This window comes from Coregonus clupeaformis, chromosome 14, assembly GCF_020615455.1.
Source record: "Coregonus clupeaformis isolate EN_2021a chromosome 14, ASM2061545v1, whole genome shotgun sequence".
Lineage (NCBI taxonomy): Eukaryota > Metazoa > Chordata > Actinopteri > Salmoniformes > Salmonidae > Coregonus > Coregonus clupeaformis.
Window position 1 is genome coordinate 13450414 of NC_059205.1, and position 12415 is coordinate 13462828.

Below are 12415 nucleotides of genomic sequence, written 5' to 3' on the forward strand. Positions count from 1 at the left end.
TTAAAATAGATTTTTGGGGGGTTTGTATCATTTGATTTACACAACATGCCTACCACTTTGAAGATGCAAAACATTTTTTATTGTGAAACAAACAAGTAATAAGACAAAAAAACTGAAAACTTGAGCGTGCATAACTTTTCACCCCCCCAAAGTCTATACTTTGTAGAGCCACCTTTTGCAGCAATGTCACGCCCTGGCTCTGGGGACTCTAGTATGTTGAGCCAGGGTGTGAGTTTTCATTTGTTTATGTTCTAGTTGTTGTATATCTATGTTGGCCAGGGTGGCTCCCAATCAGAGACGGCTGTAGCTCGTTGTCTCTGATTGGGAGTCATACTTAGGTAGCCGTTAGGCATTCATTATTTGTGGTTTCTTGTTCGTATTTGGTTTGTGTATGACCATTGTCTGTCACGTCATCGTGTTGTTGTTTTGATCGTGTGATCATCAAATTAAATAAAATGTTCGCATTCAACGCTGCGCCTTGGTCCTCATCTGTTCTGGACGATCTTGACAGAAGAAACCACCTTGATTTGACCAAGCAGCGTGTCCAGGAGCCATCGCCAGGGAGATCCCTAACAGATCTCCTTCGCCTCCTCGACTGGGTCAAGCCGAGTGAGGAAGAGAAGGGCTTGACATTGTGGCAGAAGGGCGAAAGGCTGGCGAGGGACATGGAGACCTGGTCCACGGGTAGGAGAAACGCCCAGAAATTTTTTAGGGGGGGGCTAACGCCGTGGACGACGGGCCAGCAGGAGACCGCGGCAGAGCGGCCCAGCGGATTGGCAGAGGAGGCCGCCAGGTTACGGGGGCCACTGGTCGAAGAGGGGGTGGAAGATGTAGAGGCACGGCGAGAGGTACTGGCGTGTGTTGCCAGTCCGGTCCGGCCTGTTCCTGATCCCCACGTGAGGGCAAGTGGTGTGTGTTCCCAGTACGGTCCGGCCTGTTCCTGCCACTCGCACCAAGTCTACGGTGCGCATCGCCAGCTCGGCCCGGCCCATTCCTGCTCCCCGCACCAAGTCAGTGGTGCGTTTCGTCAGCCCTGTCCGGCCCGTTCCTGCTCTCCGCACCAAGTCTGTGGTGCGCGTCGCCAGCCCAGTCCGGCCCATTCCTGCTCCCCGCACTCAAGTCTGTGGTGCGTTTCGTCAGCCCTGTCCAGCCGTTCCTGCTCTCCGCACCAAGTCTGTGGTGCGCGTCGCCAGCCCAGTCCGGCCCATTCCTGCTCCCGCGACCAAGTCAGTGGTGCGTTTGCGTCAGCCCTGTCCGGCCCGTTCCTGCTCTCCGCACCAAGTCAGTGGTGCGTTTCGTCAGCCCTGTCCGGCCCGTTCCTGCTCCCCGCACCAAGTCAGTGGTGCGCTTCGTCAGCCCGGTCCGGCCCGCTCCTGCTCCCCGCACCAAGTCAGTGGTGCGTTTCGTCAGCCCGGCTCGGCCCGCTCCTGCTCCCCACACCAAGCCAGTGGTGTGCGTCGTCAGTCCGGCACGGCCCGTGCCTGTTCCACCGGTGGCGGGTCCGGCACCGGTCAGGTGCTGCGTCACGCCGGAGCTAGAGCAATCCGCTCCACCAGTGTTCAGTTCAGCTCTGGTCAGCAGGGCCAGACCGGACCAGGGGTACTTTGGGGGGTTAGAGAAGGAGTGGGGGTCATGTCCGAGCCGGATCCGCCGCCGAGGCGGAGTGCCCACCCGGTCCCTCCCCTGTTGTGATTTGGTTGGCGCGGTCGGAGTCCGCGCTTTCTAGGGGGTACTGTCACGCCCTGGCTCTGGGGACTCTAGTATGTTGAGCCAGGGTGTGAGTTTTCATTTGTTTATGTTCTAGTTGTTGTATATCTATGTTGGCCAGGGTGGCTCCCAATCAGAGACGGCTGTAGCTCGTTGTCTCTGATTGGGAGTCATACTTAGGTAGCCGTTAGGCATTCATTATTTGTGGTTTCTTGTTCGTATTTGGTTTGTGTATGACCATTGTCTGTCACGTCATCGTTTTGTTGTTTTGATCGTGTGATCATCAAATTAAATAAAATGTTTGCATTCAACGCTGCGCCTTGGTCCTCATCTGTTCTGGACGATCGTGACAAGCAATTACAGCTGCAAGTCTTTGGGGGTATGTCTCTATTAGCTTGGCACATCTAGCCACTGGGATTTTTGCCCATTCTTCAAGGCAAAACTGCTCCAGCTCCTTCAAGTTGGATGGGTTCCGCTGGTGTACAGCAATCTTTAAGTCATACCACAGATTCTCAATTGGATTGAGTTCTGGGCTTTGACTAGGCATTCCAAGACATTTAAATGTTTCCCCTTGAACCACTCGACTGTTGCTTTAGCAGTATGCTTAGGTTCATTGTCCTGCTGGAAGGTGAACCTCTGTCCCAGTCTCAAATCTCTGGAAGACTGAAACAGGTTTCCCTCAAGAATTTCCCTGTATTTAGCGCCATCCATCATTCTTTCAATTCTGACCAGTTTCCCAGTCCCAGCAGATGAAAAACATCTCCACAGTATGATGCTGCCACCACCATGCTTCACTGTGGGGATGATGTTCTCGGGGTGATGAGAGGTGTTGACGTTTTCCTTGATGGCCAAAAAGCTCAATTTTAGTCTCATCTGACCAGATTACCTTCTTCTATATGTTTGGGGAGTCTCCCACATGCCTTTTGGTGAACACCAAACGTGTTTGCTTATTTTTTTCTTTAAGCAATGGCTTTTTTCTGGCCACTCTTCCGTAAAGCCCAGCTCTGTGGAGTGTACGGCTTAAAGTGGTCCTATGAACAGATATTCCAATCTCCGCTGTGGAGCTTTGCAGCTCCTTCAGGGTTATCTTTGGTCTCTTTGTTGCCTCTCTGATTAATGCCCTCCTTGCCTGGTCCGTGAGTTTTGGTGGGCGGCCCTCTCATAGCAGCTTTGTTGTGGTGCCATATTCTTTCCATTTTTTAATAATGGATTTAACATCCGTGGGATGTTCAAAATATCTGATTTTTTTTTTATAACCCAACCCTGATCTGTACTTCTCCACAACTTTGTCCCTGACCTGTTTGGAGAGCTCCTTGGTCTTCATGGTGCCGCTTGCTTGGTGGTGCCCCTTGCTTAGTGGTGTTGCAGATTCCGGGGCCTTTCAAAACAGGTGTATATATACTGAGATCATGTGACAGATCATGTGACACTTAGATTGCACACAGGTGGACTTTATTTAACTAATTATGTGACTTCTGAAGGTAATTGGTTGCACCAGATCTTATTTAGGGGCTTCATAGCAAAGAGGGTGAATACGTATGCACGCACCACTTTTCCGTTATTTATTTTTTAGACATTTCTGAAACAAGTTATTTTTGTTCATTTCACTTCACCAATTTGGACTATTTTGTGTATGTCCATTACATGAAATCCAAATAAAAATCATTTTAATTACAGGTTGTAATGCAACAAAATAGGAAAAACGCCAAGGGGGATGAATACTTTTGCAAGGCACTGTATATGGATATCTCTTTGGGTGAGATTTATTCACTCCTGGGTGTTTGTCTGGATTATTAATATTGAACCTGGTCTAATGGAATATTCTCCCCAAAGACAAACGTGCTTGACTGATTTTGAATGGGTTCCCTCAGAGAAAGGGTCAATACATAGGGTTTTGATGAGGAGTGGGCCGGTGTCCTACAATTCAAAATCACATAGCTAAATGATTAATGGTATGACCATCTTAAAACAATTCCATATGTTATCTTAGTAGAACCCCTCCCAACGGCTTAGACTTTTAGAGGTTGATGAAGAACCCCTGTTAGGTCACTTCCTGTAAGCAACAGGTGCACTTTTCTTTGTTTATTATAATTTTTCATTTCGAAGTGCTTGTGGAAAACCAGTATAAAAAATATGTAAATCATGAAAAAAGAAAGAAGCAGTACTACAATGTGACGTCATCTATGAATATGTATATGTCTTTTGAACCCGACAGCAAAAAATTTTTTTTTACGCCAATTTCTCTTTTTATGAATACGAGATATTCCATTAACAGATTTGTCTGAATGAAAGAGTATTAGTAAACGCTGTAATATCACTTTTTTTTTACCAGATGCAATGTGGACGAGATTGTTCAAATCTTCTCACCCCTTCAAGAGAGACATTTCCGGTTCGGAATGGAAGCTTTCAAATTCATCGGAATGCACATAAATGGGGACAGATTGCTGGATCATTCAATGGTCATGTCTGGGTGATACCCTCTCAGTTCAGTTACCTTTGACCTCTCTGGCTGTAGGTGTATATCAGCTGTTCAGTAATCCTGTGTGAGGCTGGGAACCTTAACACCCGGTGCGCCCAGGGCTGCGTGAACTCCACCTCGCCCCAGTCTGCTGGTCACCACTACTGCAAGAGAGAGGCCCCTATGTTAACAGCCATGCACCCCATCTGCCAGGGTCCTTTGCGCCTGAAAAAGACTTCCGAAAGTTTAGGTAACTATAGCTGAGGGTAACTATAGCTCAGGACAAGCTAGAAATCAAATGTTGTACTTTGAATGGTTGAAGTTACAACAGTTCTTATCTGCAGTCTAGTCCTAACAGGCATTAGCATCTCAAGATACATCTCAGTCTGGATGGAAAGGTGTTTTTGTGTTTCGCAAAGAGTTTTGGTGAAAAGGGTGTTGACTTGTTTTCTTGTCTTTCCAGTGAACAACATGAACATGAACATGGTGTTCATAGCTGGGTGTCTCCTAACAGCTGTTGCCATGTTGTGCGGAATGATCCTCTACAAGGGCAAAGCAACATGGGTCAAATACCAGCCGATTGGAAATTTAGTAAGATGACAACCATCCTTTCACATGTAGCCTGCAATATATAAAGAAGAATGAGAGGAAACATAATGTCTATCATTTGACACAGTGGTCTATGACTTTTACAACGAAATGTCAGCCTCTTTGGATCATTTTTAGACATTTAGCAGACGCTCTTATCCTGAGCAACTTACAGTTTGTGCATACATTTTCATACCGATCCCCCGTGGGAATCGAACCCACAACCCTGGCGTTGCAAGCGCCATGCTCTATCAACTGAGCTACACGGGACTAGCTCTGAATCAATAAAGTATATCCATTCATCCATGAACATACTTAGTGGACACTCCAAATAACATGTTTTAAGAGTTAAGTGTTTGTTTCTTATCATCATCTACAGATGTAGGATCTTAATTTGATCAGGAAATATAAAATGTATATGTGTATTTGAGGTTTAAAAAGGCTTATGAAATTTGTAATTTCCACTTTGAAATCTCAGACTTGATTTTCCCTTACAAAAAAGGTATCAATCCCTACAAAAATGTCCATTAATTATAATCCACAAAATAATTCACATTTCCTGTTGCCGCAGGATTATTTTCCTGCTGTAGCAAACTGGCTCAAATTAAGATCCTGTATTTTGGGAAAATAATCTGATATTTGAGTGTTCTCAGTTTATTAGGTACACCCATCTACTACCGGGTCGGACCCCTTTGCCTCCAGAACAGCCTGAAATATTTGGGGAAATCTAGAAGGTGTCAGAAACGTTCCCCAGGGATGTTGGTGGATGCTGACGCAATGGCATTGCGCAGTTGCTGCAGATTGGACGGCGGTACACTCATGCTGCGAACAGACCGTTCCGTCTCATCCCAAAGATGCTCTATTGGGTTGAGGTCTGGGGACTGCGCAGGCCACTCAAATGAACTGAACTCGCTGTCATATTCCAGGCAATGTTGTCCAGTGTTGGTGATTGCTTGCCCACTAGAGAAGCTTCTTGTTGTTTTTAGCTGATAGGATTGGAACCCGGTGTGGTCGTGGCTACAATAGGCCCTTTTCACGATGACGTCATCTAACTTCCGCCTTTCCGCGTAGCAGGTTAACTTCACTTCCGTTCGCCCGTAACCTGAGACTTCTCAACGAAAATACAACTGTTGACCACTACATTTACATTTTTTTACATTTTAGTCATTTAGCAGACGCTCTTATCCAGAGCGACTTACAGGAGCAATTAGGGTTAAGTGCCTTGCTCAAGGGCACATTAACGTCATTTAGCAGACGCTCTTAGCCAGAGCGACTCACAAATTGGTGCGTTCACCCTATAGCCAGTGGGATAACCACTTTACAGCTAGCTACTTGAAGAAATTCCAAAAGGTACGTTTAAGTTAAATTAGTAAAGTTAAGAGTAATAATGTTTACGTATATGCAATGGTTTGTAACTTGCTAACGTTATTGTTAATTCATAATTGTTCACTGCCTTAGTTACTTAAAAGTGGGCTAACGTTAGCTAACAACAACTTAGTACCAGATACCGATAACGTTAAAGGTAGCGTTACATTGCTGCCTGGCTGTAATGTAACAAGTTTACTTAGCTAGCTATCTAACCCTTTGTTAGGCAGTTAGTTTATTCATGAATGTATAGTAACTCACCTATTCAAATACTGTTGTGCATGATAGCTAGATAAATATTGATTCCTGGTCAAAGCTGAATGTTAAAAAAAATCTCCTCAGCTCAGCAGGGAGGACACTCTTAAGACCCAGGCCATCGCCCGGCTGAGGATTTTAGTCGAGAGGGCCATACGGAGGGTGAAGGAGTACCATATCTGGGATGGGCTTGTTCCTCTTTCCACAGTGGGTTCAGTGAATCAGCTGTGGGCCATCTGCTGCCTCATGTCGAACTATCAGGGACCTCTTGACATTAAAGGAGACAAACCAGTCTGATGTTTTTGTCAACTGGAAGTTGTATATTTCCTGAGTAAGCTAGATGGGCTGTAAATAGAAGTACTTTTATATTACTGTATTGTATGTACAAAAAAATTTAAATATGAATTAACTTTGTTGGTAATTTAATTGATCTAATGTTATACTGTATGTTTTTGTTAAGGGTAATAACTTTTTCATAGCTATTAATGAACCTAATGTGATATATTGTAAAAATATCCAACTATTAACCATGTTATGTGCTTATGTGTCATGGCACTGATGGAACTATTAAATATATGTTTGCAAGCAACTGCTTCCAATCCTTTTGATTTTGGTAAGAGCATTTACAACATCGCAATCCTTTTCAAGATTTGTATTTCAATACATAGATATACAGTATATAACACAATTAAGTTCATTTGCAGTTAAAGAAAAACATGTCGACATTTACATCACAATCCTTTTCAAAATGTGTGTTTCAGTACATAGGAGATATACAGTATATGACAAGTTAATTTGCAGTTAAAGAAAAAATGTCAAAGGTTCACCTTCCACATTTACCTTAACACTATTTACACATAAAATTCTGCCTTATGTTTTATAACTTAAGAAGACATCCATGTAGATGTTATAATAGAAATGATCAAGCTTCTGTCGCATTGAGTGGATAATCTCCTCATCCCTAAAGATTCTCTCAACTGTGAAGTCAGTGCGGGTATCTGTAATGAAGTCACACCACTGAAGTCCGCTTAAGGCGAGTTGGCCTTGAACCTGATAGTAGTATTTGTGGCTCTTCTTAAGGCAGGCCTGGCCTTTAACTGTGATCAGGTGTTTAACTTGGGTAACATTTTCAACATCGCAACTCTTAACCTCAGCAAGACCAAATGGTGGTGCTTCTGTTGGGCAGAAGACTTTAGCATCCGGGCTGGCTGCAAGGTGAGGTGAATCAGGGTGGATGATGACCCCGCATTGTTTCAGAGAGACATCACAAAAATCAGAATATTGCCTCAGTATCTCAGGTTCCAGATCCAACCCTCTTCTCATAGCAGCTGTCTGAGGAGTTCCTCTCAGAATGCGGGTTGCCAAAGCCTTGGCAGACAACTCCCCCACGAACATGGCATATTTCACGGAATCTGCTGGCTGTCAGTCGGGGTTTGCGTACCTGGCTCCACAGCTGGCATTCTGACTGCATTCTTGTTTCTGCTTCAATAGCAGCAGACATCTCCTCTGACACAATCAGGCTGTCCAAATGACATTGTTGTATGTAGTTGGGCTCAAAATCAATGGGAAATTTAAAGTTGTAACCTTCAATAGGCAACTGAGGAAACTCACTGGCACCAGGGTGTTTAATAATATCTCTACTTAATTCTAGAGGGCACTGGTAAGAAAGCACAGACCCAAATGGCACAGGGCCAAATTTAGAGTCCACCAAATTAAGGCCCTCAAGCCCGTGCAGCAATTTGCAAATCCCTGGTTGTGGACGGATGTCTTTCAGTTTCTCAGCACTGGCCATGACGTGAGGATCCGGAATAGGCCCTGGCATGAAAGTGAGATATGTCAAGTTTAGATTTCATTAAATGCCACCTTATCTTTTCACTAAAAAAAGACAACCACACTCATCCAGTCTCGTACATGCTTCTAATACAAATAAAAAAATATCCACTGAAAGTCTATATAAAAAAGTAACAAATAATAATCACTTTTATGTTTGTATTATTTTAGAAATGCACTAAAGTCTTTGTGCTCTAGTACAGGCGGGGGGCTCATTCAGACTCACCATCATAGGCTCGGTACAGTGTGCACTTCACACCAGCTCTGACACTTGTTTTTTTCTTAGCCGCTGGTTTACACACCGCCATATCATTGGTGGCCTCTGGTACAATTCCCTGTGATATAATAATGATGAACAATACATTGTCAAAAGTCAATACAAACTGCAAAGTTCTGCATCAGTGTAACAAATAATGTCTGACCTGTGTCCTAGGCCGGTGCCAGGTCTGCAGTGCGCTGGTGCATGACAGAGGCAATGGCACTGTCTTAAAGCCCATGGTAACATAGTGAGCACTTTGAAAAGAAGTGCTACTATGTGATTACATAGTGCTTTCCCAGCAGAGCAGGAACATGACATGTGATTGAGTACCACAGGAACCTCTGCAGAGTCTAGTGTAACCTGTTCATAGAGACATAACAATTAGTGCTGTACTTACAAAACATTTTTTCTGCGTTTCATTATAAACTACTGTACACAATTTTCAAAACCCAATTTCTTTTTTTAATTAAGAAAAATTGGCTGTTCTGAAACCTTTGACAAGTAGTGCCAACACTTATCGAAAATTTGAACATTTTGAGTTATCACAGAATCTTTCCCAGTCTTTATTGCCGTCAACAACCCACATCGGTTTGTAAGAATTTCGTTGTATATTAAGTTTAATGATACAAAATCAGAGCTCAGACTGAGAAACAAACTGATCCACAGTGGAACTTTGTGGAATCATTCTTATTAAATCTGCAACCGCAGCAAAACACAACAAAAAGAAAACTTATCTATCTTAACCTATCTTATCATAATGTTAGAGAACTGTTTATCTGAGAAACCTGAAGCCGATGAGCCTCCTCATTTTTCTTCATGGACCTGTAACATCGCCCTCTCACTGTCACCTCACCGTTAACTACACTTGAGACTGTTTCAATACAGTGATTGGGAGAAAGGGCGCAGCATTAGCCATTAATACATTACTGACTCTTATCTTACGGTCGATACAAACAGCAGTAATATTAAAAAGAGGCTGCAAAACAGAAACTCGTCAGCTCATAACCTTCGCTAGCATAGGGCTAATTTAAGCTAAATAAAGATAAACACGTACCTTCATAATCAAACAGGTAACCTTCAACGAAGAACTTGTAGCCTTTATCAAGCTTCGATCTTGAAGTAAGGGACCACTTGTCAGCAAGTCGTTCTACGTCGTTAAGTCGTATTGGTGGCAGATGTGAAAGGGACTGGGTGAACTCCATAATGATGTGCTACTAGCTAAGCGTTCCTAAGCGACACCGGATGTAAACATAACCTGCATCGCGGCAGAACGGAAGTTGTCTGACGTCACGTGAAAAGGGCCTATAGCCCATCCGCGACAAGGATCGTTGAGTTGTGCGTTCCGAGATGCCGTTCTGCACACCACTGTTGTACTGCACCATGATTTGTCTGTTTGTGGTCCGTCTGTTAGCTTGCACTAATTTTTCCATTCTCTTTCGACCTCTTTCATCAACAAGCTGTTTTCGCCCACAGGACTGCCGCTGACTGGATGTTTTTTGTTTGTCGCACCATTCTCTGTAAACCCTAGACACTGTTGTGCGTGAAAAGCCCAGCAGGGCATCCGTTTCTGAGATACTGGATCCGGCGCGCCTGGTACCGATGATCATACCACGCTCAAAATCACTTAGGTCACTCGTTTTGCCCATTCTAACGTTCAATCGAACAGTAACTGAATGCCTTGATGCCTTTCTGTCTGCTTTATATAACAAGCCACGGCCACGTGACTCACTGTCTGTAGGAGCGATCCATTTTCATGAACGGGGTGGTGTATCTAATAAAAATATGTTTGATCATTGTTACTTTCTGGGAATCTTTCTATATAGCCCAGGGGCTGTTCAAAATACTAAAATCAGGACCAGAGATAAAGTCAATGTATTTGTTATAGTTGGGATAAATCAAAATGGGAATCTGCTGAAATAAATGGCCTAATTGTTTTTGTTTATATGATGAGATGAACTACTGTAAGATGGCCCTCATTTTCAATATATGATTGTATGTGTATTAATTGTAGCCATGGTGTCTTACACATGAAAACATCTTTGTATATATAAAGATGGAATCTGCAGTAGGGGGAAACAGCGACACTGTCCACCCCACAGGCGTTGTTATGGTTTTTGTTTTGTAGACAAACTACAGGTGTGTCGCGCATCAAGGTAAATAAAAAAAGTGCATTTCATATGCTGATGTTCTATCGCGCTTGCAATGATGTCCGAGGGGGGAAAAAACAGTGTTTGTTTGCAGTAACTTATTTGTTGGTGTAATATCACAAACGGACGTGGTAGATTCACCATTAAAGATTCCAGATTTAAACTAACTTATCCCACATGTTGACTAATGAATGTGATTAGCTAAGCTCCTGAATGTGCACTGTCCTCTGCTAAAGAGGTGTGCTCTTTCACTCTGTCAAACTCAGGTGTAAAAGAGGAGCTTTTGACGTCAGAGGAAAAGCGCTTTCTAGTCTCTAAATCCAAATGGTGTGTGTGTGTGTGTGTATATGTATTTGTGACATTATTCATGACATGATTAATGAAGGGGACTTTTTACACAACCAATTTAATCCTTGCCTAATTCATTGATTCATTTCTTCTTGGCCTGTCTGTCAGTTGAAATCCCTTTTAAACCTACTTCAAACAAATGGACGCTACCAATTCTATTAAAATACTTTTTCACAGACATTGCTCAGGCATAGTCTGTGCCTCTAACTAGTGTTTTATCCAAGTATTGCTTCATCACTCAGCTCTAAGTATTTAGCGCCCTCTGCTGCCCCTACATAGTATTGCTCCAAAATCCATGGATGCCGTTTTCATAGAGGGTCAGATCCTAATCTCGCATACCAAAAATATGAGTTCTTAATGCAGATGTCAGGTTAGGATTGTTTTTACCTGAGAGAGTGCATCATCAGTTTGGTTCCTTTGGTTAAGTACATTTTATTGATTGTTTAATTTTATTTGCATTTTTAGAAAATATACTAATTTCAGTCCTGTAAAATATGAATTAAACAGATTAAATCTGCCATTGTTCAATTGACCAACTACTAGATTACAGAAACAATAATGATAAACAATACACGTCATTGCCATCTTCTCAGTCTTCACTGTTATCATACACCATAGGAAAAACATCCTTACAACACACTCATATTCATTTTAACCTTATTGTAAATAAAAACATGAATGTTACCTGTTACCATGTAATGAATTGGTAATAACAATGGTTAGTGCAGAGTTTGTTCACTTATATTCAATATTTACATAATACTGGTTCAGAATAAAAGAGAGCGGAGGGAGAATAAGAAATATGATCTAAGATTTTTGTACAACAAGAAGTGCAAGAACTAACAGGGCATGAGAATACCAGAGGGCCCTCAGAGACCTCTGTGTGTGTGTGTGGATAAGAGCGTCTGCTAAATGGCTGAAATATAAATGTAAAAATGTGTGTGTGTGTGTGTGTGTTTGTGTGTGCGTGTCCTCTGCAAAGGAATGAAAGCAAGTGCAACTAAGTATGAGGGAGGAAAAAAGCAGAGTGTACATGCATGTTTCGTAAATTTGAAATAAATTAATACTGTATAACCACAGTTGGGTCTATGGTGACCAAGTTCATAATTTCGCTGCTCTCTCTGTCTTCTTTCCATCTCTTCACTCTCCTCTCCCTCTAGTTGTCCAGAATGTTGTCTTCGCCTCCTGTCCGTTGTTGTTATGACGACGTCTTACCGTTGTCGTTGGCGGGCTCTGGACTCTCAGGACCTAGACAGAGACAGATTTGAATGTCAGAGTCCTTGTTTGGCCTCATCTTGTCTGCCATTAAGTATTAGAAACGTCACTCTCACTCATCTTCCCAAACAATGCCTAGGACACAGTCAACTGGATTTTAATGGCCCAGCACAGTCCAGTGTTTTTTCTGACCATGTGACACATTGGGTAGACTGTCAATGCCATGTCAATTCTCTCTTTCAC

General features: G+C 43.0%; 1 protein-coding gene across 5 annotated transcripts in view; it reads right to left on the reverse strand.

Moving 5' to 3' along the window:
* Positions 1-11062: 11062 nt before the first annotated feature.
* Positions 11063-12415, reverse strand: part of LOC121581117 (capping protein, Arp2/3 and myosin-I linker protein 3) — a 63304-nt gene continuing 61951 nt past the window's right edge. For 2 of the 5 annotated variants that reach the window (XM_041896508.2, XM_041896510.2), the window contains one exon: positions 11063-12205. In XM_041896508.2, coding sequence (XP_041752442.1) covers positions 12156-12205 — 50 coding nt within the window. In that variant the 3' untranslated portion in view covers positions 11063-12155. The remainder of the gene's footprint in view (positions 12206-12415) is intronic. The other 3 variants (XM_041896506.2, XM_041896507.2, XM_041896509.2) reach the window with 2 other exon arrangements.